Here is a 13,026-nt window from a genome sequence, read left to right on the forward strand (position 1 = left end):
TTCTTTTATGAAAAGTGCTTTACAATAGTAAGTAGTAACAATAATAGTTTAAAATAATAAAATATATTATTATTATTATTATTCAATGTTCTCCCCTGAGACATATAAACTACTTTTAACCTTATAATGAGTGGGATATTTTACCTTGTAATATGTTTTTGCATTGTTGAATAACAGCTGAAAGTCACTGGTGAGTTGTTCAACATCATCATACTCCTCCATCTTTAATTTCTGCTGTATCTTCATCATGTCAATAGGCTGAGACACCACGTGGTAATAGTCTGGTTGATTCCTGTAAGACAACGGGACTTTCAAAGTTTCTCATGTTTGGGTTACATTACTTGACTGATCACATTGAAGGATGTAATTATATGTACATATCCAATAACCACTCATCCCTTTCTTTACCTTCGTTTGGGGGCTCTGATGAACAGCTCACACAACATCCTGCCCTGGTCATCCTTGTAATCTCTGATCGTGTTGTACAGTTCATGACATACAGCAATCTGCAAGGCAGGGATTAAACACTGAAACACACCCACATCCTTTCCCGTGTCAACTACTTAATCTAAGTAGCTAGTATAATTCTGACAGTGAGTTAAAAGAACAACAGTCACTGAAATTTGTGAAAATAAATTACAGGATCCACAGTTGGAATGTTTGAGGTCCTTCTCCTCTTTCTCCCAATTGAAGAGACTAACGATGAAGTCTGGCTATCGTCAAAATCTCCTCCACTCACACTGCTAGAGGGGGATGTCGCCCTTCTCCTTTTCAAGGCCATGACGAACCCCTGAGGTAAAGAGCCATGGAGAAAGTCTTACATTAGAGCTGTAAACCACTGCATATCAGTTTTCCAAGCATTATCTAAACAGTGTAAACACAACAGAGTGAGAGAATAATCTCAGCCATTCCTAGATGGCTTTTTGTAACTGTAAAAGAAAAAGACTACAGGCCTTCTAACTACAACTAGCAGTACTTCTTTCTTCGATTCAATGTGTTTGCTCATCCGGGTACTTTGGCCTTGTGTCAAGCCCCCGCCCCCTCTTTAGGTGAAAGCAGTCCCTCTAATTTCACTCTTTTTATCCTCTCTGCAGATGACCCAATGCCCCATGCATCTCTTACTGACCTTCGTTCTTTGTGGAAGTAAAGAAAGTCGGAAACTGTTTTGTTTTGTTGTTGTTTGACGTGCAAAATGCGACGCAGAAGCTTTTAGACAAGGCACCACTAGGCACCTTTACAGTGCTTGTTTCACCCAAAAGGGGGCGTGGTCGTTCTGAAGAGAAGAAAGTGACTTATGGCTGCTCTCATCTATGCTTGCTAGAAGTCAGAAGCTCGGAGACATTATGTACAGATGTGCAATAACTCAATATTTAGCTCCACTGTCCCAGTGGGTTACAATAGGCTTGGTGTGGGGTCTTAAATATTGTGAAATATGATAGGCAGTTGCTGTCTTACCTAATGCTTCAAGAAGAAGGCAGTTCTGCTGACTGCCTCTCAAAATGGACAAACATGACAACACGACATTTGATTTCTCTTACCTACACAGAATCTGTAATATATATGGATATGGGCAGGTCCTGTGGTCATACAGATATTATTTTTTTAATAGGCCAAACACCAAAAGATAGCTTGAGGTTATAAAAACGTTCTTTTCCCCCTTCATGACTCAACTCAGACTACTGCTGTGAATGGGAAGCTGTGATTAGGAAATACGACTGAGAATCTTTTAATAACTAATAGGGTTTTTTTTCATAGCACACATTTTGATTTGTTGCCATAGGAAAAGCAGTTGAATGAGCCAGAAACCGGAGCAGCTAAACATAAGTCAGGCATCATTTACACCTGCGCTTTGTCATGCAAAAATGTCATCCTGGTGTTTCCGTCACTGGATTGTACAGCTTGAATTTAACATGTTGCTCTATTTAGAAACGGGGGAAAAGGCCACCTTTTCATACTTCTAAAGAAACATCACAACATTTGTCAGGATGGTGGCAGTTTTTAATTTTCAGTTAATATTTCACTTTATTGTAGGTCACAGAATAAACCATCATACATGCTCACATCATGTGCAATGGGAGCAGGGCCACAGGAATGAGAGACACCCACATATTATCACCCATAACGAGTGATGTGTCACCCCAAATGAACTTGGAAACCCTCACTAATAAATTCATCACCTCAAATGGCAACAGAAACAGGCAATTCAAGGGTGGGTGGTTTTTTTCCCCCTCCAACAAAAGCTCTGTTCTCCTGGTAGGATTTCTGCTCCTTATTTTGGGATTATAAAACCTGGAATGACATTTCTATCATCGGACACCAACGGTGTGCTGTCTGGAAGGTTTTCACTAGTTAACTAAACGCGTTAACCGCTCCCTCTAATGTCACCTAGCTGCGCACAGCCTGCAGTAAGCTAACACAGAGAGCAGCTGCAGCCGTCCTGTCCCGTTACCTGTCCCTCAGCGTGGACAGGTAACGGGACAGGTACAGACCACACCGCGGCTAACGTGAGCTAACTACAGTCAACGGTTAGCCGTCAACATCATCCAGTTCGAGCCGAGACAAAGGCATCGCCTGGCAACAACGACTGACGTTAAAAAAAAAAAAAGCCACCGTTAAAATCGACGACGCTCCGTGGAAAATATTTTCTGTTTCTGTTTCAGTCCACTTGATATATTAGTTGACTGTGTGCTTACCTTCTGTGAGCACGTTACTTGACCCACGCAATCTTAACCATGAAGAAAATCGATCACTTATCGATTTTAGACAGGGGGAGAGAAGTGTGGAGCTCGCGACAATTCAACTGCCACTTCCGGTCGCTCGACTTCAGAATAAAAGCGTACACGGTTTAGATGTGAATAGTTATAAGTGCGTTTTGCTGTAAAGTTAATTGTAGTGATTCATTCGCCTCTTCTCACTTTAATTTGTGAATTGTTTGATACGCAGGTTGGCTATTTTGGTGATTACTTTAGTATTTAGAAACCATGACACAATTAAAAAAACACAAAACGTTTAAGCTGCGACGTCGCTGACAGAGTTTCCGGTTAGTTCAATTTAATTTTACACATCAACCATTAAACCTATTTTTCTGCTCTGTAAACGTGAAACTACACCATCAGCTGCCTCAATTTACATGACCCCCTGTACATGTTAAATATTACAGGTTATTGTGTACATTAATGCCAGAATGATTGATATGTGAACTGAAGTTGTATTCAAGTCACATTTCTAAAGCCATCATAAAGACAATAAAAGACTTCTCTGTCAGATTACACCTATTCTTAATGAAGTAAAACTACCATATAGGTGCACATCATGTTAACAGTAACAGTAAGTACTAACAGTGAGCTATGACTTGATTTTATCATTCGTTTGCCACATTCAGATCACTTTACATAACTTGGTAATGTGGTGGCTGATGTTAGATTTTCTTCTTAATCACAATCAACTGCAGTTCTTGTAAATCCTGAGATAACTTTTGTTATGACTTGGTGCTATACAAATAAAATTGAATTGAATTGAATTGAATTATTGGAAAAATCACTCTTTTGTTGACATGTGGAGGTGATGAGAATGGGTCACAAGTAGACATCTAAATCGAAATTCTCTTTCAATTTGTATAACAGGAAGAAGCATATAAGCTGAAAGGACACGTTGATGTGTCATTGGGTAACATACATATGGTTAAATTATAATTTGTATTTAGAGAGGTGTTTGAAACAGGGTTGATGCTGTCCGATGTTCCTGTTGTTATTAGATTTGATGTACTGATGTAAAGCTGTGAAAAGAGCAGCCGGATCAGGCTGAGGAAAACAAGTTACTGGAAAATACATTTTGTTTCAGTAGAAAAAAAATGTTTTTGAGGACATGGGCTTCATTTCCCGTTGAAGACCATCTTTACAGTACAGTCCATGGTGAAGACCAGTGAGCGGCACTACTTTGACATTATAGACATATTAAATCATAGAGAGAATTAATGAGACCACAACTTAAGATCACTGACTACAAACACATTTCTAAATTATCAATCAAGGACAGAGAGTCTTATTTTTCTTACAAGGGTGGAAGAGATTTCATGTTGACCGGGCCCATGTAAGCTATGTGGAAGTTAATAGAGTAAAAAGTGCATGGAGGTTTGTATGCATGAGGGTTTGCTGTCTGCCATAATGAAAAGGAAGAAAACAAACAACGCATGAACAAATCCAAATGATGTTATGGGGGTTTAAGTGGTAGATGGTTTGATTCTGGTGTCTAACAGGGTTTACTTGTATTTATTTTTTGTATTCATTTCATTTAAAATGTTTTTATCCTGTGTCGTGCTTCACTTTTATGCACAACACCTTGTTTATCTTACAATACATTTAAAAAAACATTTAGTTTGGATCTTATTGAGCTATTTCTTGCTCGGTCTGGTTCATTTAACCGACAAAGTGCATCTAATCTGTGGGTTTTTGTGTGTGTTTTCTGTGTTTTTTCTTATTGTATTTACTTTTTTGTAGACAATGAAATCACTCAAATCAAATCAATCAATAAAAGAACATCATTGAATGAACCCGGGAGATGGCAGTAATGCGCCATTAACCCTCATCCCTCCACATTGACGAAGAAGAAAAGACCCGGATCAGGAAGCATATATTCATCGGCCCCATGTGTTGCGGTTCACTCCTTCATTCAATCTTGAAACGACAACTTCAGCTACGTCCTTCCCCACAGAACACGGACATCAATACGTGCTTTAGTATACGATAAATAATCTCTCCCAAAACGGTGGTGCCTGTGCAAGCAAACAGCAAACAGCAACGCTAGCTATCTGAATGAAGAGTGCAGTGGAGTGCAGCATGTTAAAGGAAAACCGGTGGAACATCCCTCCCAATGCCCCAGCATGCATGGAGAAGCATCTGTGCGCGGTGCAGTACAGACCAGGTGGGTAACTAACAATGCGAGCTGGCTGAGGGTCACACAGGTAAACACGTGGTGCAGATAGCAGCTTATTATTAGTCTGTTTACTGTACTGATGTGCAGGGGTCCTCTGGTAATGTGGCGCAATTACAGTCCGCCAAAGTGTTAAAAGTCCCCCTGCAGTCAAAATTGTCTTGTTGTTTCTTCTTGTTTCTACATTTGGATGCTTGAGCTTCACTGTGCAGGATGATGTATGTGCAGAGTTTGACACTATAGGGATGTTTGGACATTGATCTGCTGAAAGTATGCTCAATAAAAATCAGATTTTTAAAGGGCGGGGCCTACGAGCATGAACTGTGGCATTACAAATGGTTTGGAAGTCAACTCTGGTCCAATTTGCAACTTTAAAGTGTGATGTTGATGAACATCATCTTGAAGAATGGACTTTACTGTGAAGTAGGAGACATCTTCTGTGCTGCCTGAAAAACTTTTGAAATGAAACAAACATTTAGCATACTCATGGTTTCTGGATTTGAACGTGGAAAGGAAAAACATATCAGACACACACTAATGTTTCCTGCAGACTATTTGCATATATGTCTCAACATATGCCTGGAGGGGATCTCTAAAGAAATTATCTTTTAGTTTTTTGAGAACTGTGCACGTGTTGTTGCAGATGGCTAGACGATAAGCAAATCTGTCCAATCTGTCACTACTACTCTGTGGGTTTGTTGCTAGTTGAATTGAAGAGTGGTTCTTAATATTTCAGTGTAATTATCTATCAAGGGAAAATGTTCTGAATGTTTTTTTCTCTTGTTGGCTCTCGTCACAGATGGCACCTTGCTGCTGGGTGCCTCCAGCCTCAGTGGCAGGAGCTGGCAGGGATCTGTGTGGATCTACAGTGACCCTGTGAAGGCCCCCAATGAGGAGCTCTGCAAAGCTGGTGTGCAGACTGAGGCTGGAGTCACAGATGTCAAATGGGTGTCAGAAAAGGGTGTTGTTGTTGCATCGGACTCAGGTAAGAAGCCGATTCATAGCATTTATGATTCAGGTGCTGGTCTTTAGCCTTGAATTCTAAACTGGACTTTGTTTGACTGGCAGGTGCCTTGGAGCTCTGGGAACTGTCCGAGGATGAACGCCTGCTGGTGAATCGTTTCACCAAACATGACCACGACCACATCGTCACCACAGTGAGCCCGGTTACTGGAGCCAGCAGTGCTGTCACTGGCAGCATGGACTGTCGGTTAGACCCTATTTTATAACTATGCATACACAGCTGGCTGAGGTGTCACTGCTGAACAGAAGCATGTCGATGGTTTATGTTTTAAACTTTGGCTTTATGATAACTTTCTCTCCTTTTTCATTGGAATTAATCTTTTTAACTTTTTTCACTACAGAATTAAAGTTTGGGATCTCAGTCAGGAGTCAGTTGTCACTACCTACAATGGTAAGGGAAGCTGCTCTGTCTGAATATTTACATATAAATGGATCAAATTTAGTTAAAGCTAAAACATTTTATTGATTTTATATATGTCACAAAGTCTGATCTAAATATGTCTACTAAAGATAAGTAGAAAGCTCTTTGTAAATAACAGTTCCTTTGAGTATCCTAAAAAGCTTTAAATAGTTTAAATAACATTTGCTTTGGTTTAGTTCAGCCAAGTGAATCTCTTTTGGTGCAGAACTAGGAACCTTTCAAATATTTTGCTAAAACTGTGACATAATATTTTCATCTTCTCATTAACTACTCTTCTTACTTAAATTAAGACAGTTTGGACACATTTGTCCCACAGTTGCCAGTTATCTGCATTTTAATGGAAATTAAAAAGATTTGCTGTTAAAATTTGAATCAACTAATTTTTTAGTGATTTGCAAAATATGATTGCATAACTAATGCTCTTATTGGAAGAATTTGTTTGTTTTAAACATCAGGGATAATTAAAAAAAACAATAATAATAATTCATAAAGATGTAAAAACCGTAACTGAATATGTCTCTTCACTTGTTTCTTCCTCCAGTACACACACAGCCAGTTAGTTGTGTTGCCTGCAGTCCTACAGACGAGTCTCTCTTCATCTCCTGTGGTCAAGTAAGATACTGACACAATACCTAACAGACAATAACTGATGGACACTGATGGAGCTAGGTTGTGGAGAACTGCATAAATGTCCATATTGAAAAGGATAAACTGATTTTATGAAAGCTACAATAAATAGAGAACTGTAAGACTACACTAGTCTTCCTTCAAACTCAACCTGATGTTATCCTCCATCCTTCAGGATGGCCGTGTGCTGATGTGGGACAAGAGGAAGCCAAACAAACCCGCCTCTAGAATAGGTGAGTAACATATCACAGCTTGAACAACCAGGCTCAGACCTTTTTTGTCAGGTTCTTACTGGAATTAATCTTGCTACAGAGGAAATTAGTATCACGGATCGATAAGTGTCTAACCGGCCACCCACTGGTTGTCTGTTTTTTTTTTAACAAGCCTTGATCTTGTGACTGTTAATGATTTCTGTCTTTGTTTTTGTCTCTCAGATACAGAGTCCCCTAGCTGCTCCCCTACAACTGTAGCTTGGCACCCCCACCACAGAAGCACCATAGCTTTTGGTAAGGCCCCGCAGCAGATTGTTGCATTGCATTAAATTGCCACTCCCGTTGTATTCAGTGTGTTTTATAATGCTAATTGTGCCTCAGGTGACGAGCTGGGCAGAGTGACTGTGAAAGATTTCCTGGGAACGGAGCCGTCCCGTGTGCAGAATGTCCACAGCCGCAGAGTTAATGGGCTCGCCTTCTCTACACACAGGTAAACATAAATCCTATTAACATTAGCTCTTACACTGGTCCTCTAGAAAATGTTAACTCCTTTTTTTTTTATTTCCATCCCAGTGCCTCCATGCTAGCCTCCATAAGTGATGATTGCTCCCTCGCTGTTTTGAACTCTGAACTGCAAGAAATGTGAGTCTTTGCACGTCTTACTAAAACACCTGGTTAATCTTCTGTACCATTTTAAAAAAAAAAAATAAATAAATAATAAAAATACTTGTCATATATTCTTCTTCTGTAGACTCAGAGATCGGCAACACCAGGACTTTGTCAAAGGTGTGTCCTGGCTCCACGGTGGCTCTAACACTCTAACAACCATAGGCTGGGATCACCTTGTGCTTCACCACACCGTGGATCCGGCTGCAGGAGCTCCCAACTCCTCCTCTTAGATCCGACGATGCTCGCACACCTTGGAAGAGCACAGTTTAAAATACTTTCCCCCTTATTTTTGAGGGGTGTCCGTGCGTATCTTAAAAATTAAATACAATATGTCAGTCAGGAAATATGGATTTAATTGTTTCATTGTCATGTAGTACCCCAGATGTGTTCACAATATTTGAACTTCTGCTCTCCCAGTCCTGGGCTTGGTGCGTTGCTATATTACTCTACAATGGTCTCTCTATCCACTTCTTTCATACTGTATAGCATTCCCATGTATAACTACACCTGAGGCAACCCATTTGTATTGCATAATTTTACATTAAAGGTAACTTAATGTTGTGATAGCAAGAACTTTTTGACATTTCTTTGTGTTTCCTGGAATCTTGTATGCTAATAGCTATAGTTTGAAAGTACAGGGGATGAGACGAATTGCACATTGTGGTTATATGGGCGTTATTGCTAAGGCCATATAATATATACTGATAAAACCATGTGACCGAGGCAGACCCTGTTTACCCACTGCTGGGTCAAAAGAGGGTAGTGTGTTTACGTGTGACAAGTGTGGGTGGTCAGCTCAGAAGTTAACAAGATTACAAGTGTGATTTGCACAGCGAGTCGCAGGTAAGATGTCATTACTGTGGTCTGACGTTGTCGACTGGGCTTAGATGCCATAATCATTTTCACAAGTCACCAGCACAATGTGTTGTGGCCAATATATAATTTTACTGTAATGCCATTATCTATGGAGGTTTAGACAAAAGCATTAAAGCAATCAGACACCAGAAGTTGGTCCTGCAATAATGTAATCTTTGCCCCAGTTAGTTGTCCCTTTTTGAAGAGTTTTGATAAAACTTAATTACCAATGTCATCAAAGATAGAGAAATCACCATTAGCTCATCATGCAGAAGTTCAAGAACATTATCTTCCTTACATAATTAAAGTACAAGGTGCAGTACAGTTGGTTCTGTCACTAGAAAAAGCAATGTCCTTTGTCGCTCTAAATTGAGTGATAGCAAAATTAGTCTCCAGGAAATAGCTGTGGAGTTTGCATATGGTGGTTAACTCTAAAATACTGATCCAACATATAAATAGCCTTTTCATTTATTTAGAAATGTACATAGAGTTAGAAAGCCCGATATAACCCACAGTCTGACTTACTATACCCTTTTACAATGAAATGCCAAAAGTGTGATTTGGCAGTTTTAAAAAAAAAACAACTTTTTTTTATTAGATAATGTCTTATTAGATGTGATTGATTTTACAAAGGGTTGAATACTACTACTACTACTACTACTACTAGATACTGAGATCTGCAACTCTCCTGTACCTTTATTATCCTAAGAACATGTCAGAGACAAGATGTTAATGTTAGTCAAGATGCTGATGAAAATCTTTGTTGGTGTTTCCCTACTGATCCCCAATTTATTATATACATTACAGTAGTGCAGCTGTCATGCCATTTTAAGTTCTTCATATGTACACCTAAAAGTGCCACGCTATCTGTACTTTTGATTAAGATGTCTTCACACAAAAGCTTGATACTGTGCACAAAGAAACAAGGACATTATTAAAACATGCAATTACTGCTTGGATTTATTTTCCAGTTATGGAGATGTTGGACAACATTGGTGTAAATAAACAGATCTGCTTAAAGACTTTATAACTCATATTTTAAATATTTTGATTATACAACCTTAACATGTACATAAAACTTCATCTTACAATATCTAAGTGTTTGATTTTAAACTTACTCAAATTCATATATACAGAATAAGAACATGCATCTACTGTAGGTACACTGACACAGATTTTACTGCACTAAAATAACTAAAACATTTCCTAGCTCAATAAATATGAAAAACAATCCCACTGAGAGACAAACATTCTGGCACTGAATTAACTGTTTGCTTTGTTCCCATGGACTTACATAATGTACATGTAACAGTGAAAGAACATTTCAGTTATGGGACATGTAATTACAGCATGAACCACAATAATTACAATGTACATTAGTATTGTATTTTACAATCAAGATTACAGGTAGACTTCCACTATACAAATTACTGAATAATGTAGATTGATTTCACTCAGCATATACAGCTATGAATAACTTAAGCATAAAAAATATTTTATTAATAGAATTAGTTTAGACTGATTAAACGTTTTGGTTAAAAAGGCAACGTGTGCAACATACACTGAATAAACAGCAGCAGCCAAACAAAAACCTTTTTATAATATGTTCCACATAAAAACAAAACACCATTCGACAGTGATAGTGTGTTTTCCAGAGATTGCGCAATACATTCAGACTATAACATTCATAACAGGGCAAACCATTGTTATTCCAGACATTCGTAACATGTTTGCCAACCACGAGCTGTGTAGCTCATTTGTTCAAAGTGCTTTCTTCCTCATTGTACAAATTTCTTCTAATGCAAAATCACATTATCCAATAACATGCATGTGTGTGTCTCATTTACACTTCTCATTAAGAATCCCCTTTACTGACAAGAGTAATAGGCTGTTTTGTTCCAGGCCGAACTGTAAAGGTCATACCATACTGATGTTTTGACGGCAGTCCATTGCTGAAAAGAAGAGCACATTCAATTCAATTCAATTTTATTATGAGTGGACACAGTACCTAAACACTGGGCCTATTGCCTCAAAAGTGAAGGTGTCATATTTGAGCACTAAAAGTCTTACCTGCTAGGAACTTTGATTGGGGAGGTCTCCTGATATTTTTTGACCACTTTCTTCTCCAGCTCTTGCATGTCCAGAGCTGCTGCTTTGTTGACCACAGGGTAATTCTTGCTCTGTGGTGTGGCCCTGGGGACAACAGGGACCTTATTGTCCTCATCAGACAATGGGGTGCCCCAGTCATCAGTACTGGATTCTGCCTCCTTCACTGGGGCCATTTTGTGGTCCATTTCCAACATCTTCTTTTGTAAGATGCTCAAGAGTGTGGCCTGACTGGGTGAAAGAGTGGATGGTAACTGTGGTGGGGCCACCTTGGGTTTTGTCTGGACTTGCAGCTTTGGTTTGACATCAAGGTCAGGAGGAGGGAGTTTTGGAGCTGCTGGGGGTTTAGGTTTCGGAGGCGGAGATGGAACTTGAGCTGGAGGGAGAAAGCTCACAGTTGGTGTCGGTGCCTTTTTCATGGGAGGGTCGGGTGGGGGGATAGAAGGAGGGGGCTCCATAATGTCGCCTAAATCATCAAACTCTGGCGGCGGAGGGAGTAATGGCATACTTAATTCCTCTTTATTATCCTCATGCTGGGTGGATTGAGACATTGACGGACTTCGTTCTGCACTTTGTTTCTGCTCAACCAGATTGGTCGGACTCGAGGACACAGCCATGCTACCTAGAGCTGAACTGGTAAATGGCATCTGATTCTTGACCAGCGCAGGACTGCTGGATTTCTGTGGAGTCTGAATTGTCTGTGTATCTTCCACAGGACTGGCAGACTTTGGACTCTCCTGTATTGTGTCTTGAGATGTTAGAGAAGAGGATGAGCTGGACCTTGGGGTGACAATAAAGGAATTGGGACTTGAGTCACTCGGTTGAATGGATGCACTAGGCTGCTCATTCTTCTTGTCACTGTTTTCCCGCGACAGAGGTTGAGTTGATCTGTGCTTCTCTCTTTGTTTAGCCGCCATTAAAAGAGCCAGTGGAGAAGCTACAGGTCCCTCTCGTGCTCCGTTGGTTTCACTACCCTTCAGGTTGCGTAGTTTACGACCTAATAACGGACTGAATTTGCGACTATGAATTGGAGATCCTTCAAGTTTGTCCTTGCTGGGCTCTAAATTCACCAAAGTCTTGTTCACTTTCAGAAGCTGTGGTGACGTCTGATGTGGAGTCTGGACAGGTTTGTGTATCTCTGGTGGTGTTGAAACTGTCCCTGTTTTAGCCTCCTTGCTTGTATCAGGCAGGTGTGATTGAGAGGGTTGGGTAATTTGTAAGTTCTCCTTCAGCTCCTGTACATCTTTGGGGACTGGTTTAGGTGGTGTAGGCACTTTAGGGGCTTTCCCATCGACCTGGACATGCACTGGGGCTGATTTGACAGAACCAGAATCTTCCAGGACTAACATCTGCTTGGGTCTTGTGTCGCGATCATCATATCCGCTCAGAATTGAGGTTTTAGGATTATTGTAAAGCTTTGCTGTATTTTGGGGATTGAAGGTGGATAGTGTGGGTGTCTGCACAGGTGGAGGTGGGGCAGGAGTCTGTGGTGGGGAGTCATTTGTGGAGATAGAGGACAGTCTAATAGGTTTGGGGGGTGGTGTCTTATAAGTCTTGTGTTGCCTTTCAGAAGGTGGTTGTGGTGGGGCAAATTTTGGACGGTCAGGAACTGGGGCAGGTGGTGGACTAGAAATGGGTACGGATGATGCAGAGCCATTAGAGCTAGTAGATGGAGGCTTTGGTGGAGCCATTGGTGGCGGTTTTAAGAAGGTTAAGTCTTCCTCCGGCATAAACGGTGCCAGTGAAGTGGGTTTTGGAGCGGGCATGGAAGGAGGCTGAAGGGTTGTCAGGTCTAGACTGTTCAGGTCACCCATGAAGTCTGGAGGAGGGATAATCCCTGGTGGAGGTGGAGGTGCCATAGAGGGAGGAGGTGGAACAAATATTTCCCCCTCCACAAGGTCAGGCACAGATATAACAGATCCATTGGACAAACGATCTCCACTGACTATGGAAAAAAAAGAAGAGCGAGAATAAGTGAGAAAAGTTAAGTGCTGTTGTACACTGTGGAGCAGGAGTACTAACAATATTTAACGTGTTGCTGTCCCATGTGTCAAGCATTTACATAAATTAGAAATATTCAGAAGCAAGTGAGAAATGTTAAGCATGTCAATAAGTTAGTAAAAATACAATCAAATTCCTAGATTTATTGTGGACATATATTTACTAAACAGCAGAAATAACTAC

General features: G+C 40.3%; 3 protein-coding genes across 10 annotated transcripts in view; 1 reads left to right on the forward strand and 2 right to left on the reverse strand.

Moving 5' to 3' along the window:
* pbrm1 (polybromo 1) overlaps positions 1-2,813 on the reverse strand; it is a 13,647-nt gene extending 10,834 nt beyond the window's left edge. For 7 of the 8 annotated variants that reach the window (XM_035662136.1, XM_035662134.1, XM_035662139.1 and 4 more), the window contains exons 1-4: positions 2,694-2,813; positions 641-790; positions 409-506; positions 145-292 (exon numbers count right to left, since the gene is read on the reverse strand). In XM_035662136.1, the coding sequence (XP_035518029.1) occupies positions 145-292; positions 409-506; positions 641-781 (387 nt within the window). In that variant the 5' untranslated portion in view covers positions 782-790; positions 2,694-2,813. The remainder of the gene's footprint in view (positions 1-144; positions 293-408; positions 507-640; positions 791-2,693) is intronic. The other variant, XM_035662137.1, reaches the window with a different exon arrangement.
* A 1,800-nt stretch (positions 2,814-4,613) lies between these two features.
* LOC118328842 (methylosome protein 50-like) lies at positions 4,614-8,451 on the forward strand. The gene is made up of 10 exons (XM_035662760.1): positions 4,614-4,920; positions 5,729-5,914; positions 5,998-6,139; positions 6,294-6,343; positions 6,915-6,985; positions 7,176-7,233; positions 7,435-7,506; positions 7,594-7,702; positions 7,786-7,854; positions 7,964-8,451. The coding sequence occupies exons 1-10, from the start codon at positions 4,812-4,814 to the stop codon at positions 8,109-8,111; spliced, it is 1,014 nt and encodes a 337-aa protein (XP_035518653.1). The 5' UTR covers positions 4,614-4,811; the 3' UTR covers positions 8,112-8,451.
* Positions 8,452-9,684: 1,233 nt separating this feature from the next.
* LOC118328841 (uncharacterized protein C6orf132 homolog) overlaps positions 9,685-13,026 on the reverse strand; it is a 9,250-nt gene continuing 5,908 nt past the window's right edge. The window contains exons 4-5 of the mRNA XM_035662759.1: positions 10,807-12,787; positions 9,685-10,688 (exon numbers count right to left, since the gene is read on the reverse strand). Coding sequence (XP_035518652.1) covers positions 10,592-10,688; positions 10,807-12,787 — 2,078 coding nt within the window. The 3' untranslated portion in view covers positions 9,685-10,591. The remainder of the gene's footprint in view (positions 10,689-10,806; positions 12,788-13,026) is intronic.

Source organism: Morone saxatilis, unplaced genomic scaffold (assembly GCF_004916995.1).
Source record: "Morone saxatilis isolate NCDOM2014 unplaced genomic scaffold, NCSU_SB_2.0 Contig18, whole genome shotgun sequence".
Classification (NCBI taxonomy): domain Eukaryota; kingdom Metazoa; phylum Chordata; class Actinopteri; family Moronidae; genus Morone; species Morone saxatilis.

Excerpts from the sequence above, each read along its gene's own strand:
- LOC118328842 (XM_035662760.1), top strand. The coding sequence starts at position 4,812 with ATGAAGAGTGCAGTGGAGTGCAGCATGTTAAAGGAAAACCGGTGGAAC. Across the intron at positions 6,140-6,293 it reads ACTGGCAGCATGGACTGTCG|AATTAAAGTTTGGGATCTCA; the intron begins GTTAGACCCTAT and ends TTTTCACTACAG. Across the intron at positions 7,855-7,963 it reads AACTCTGAACTGCAAGAAAT|ACTCAGAGATCGGCAACACC; the intron begins GTGAGTCTTTGC and ends CTTCTTCTGTAG.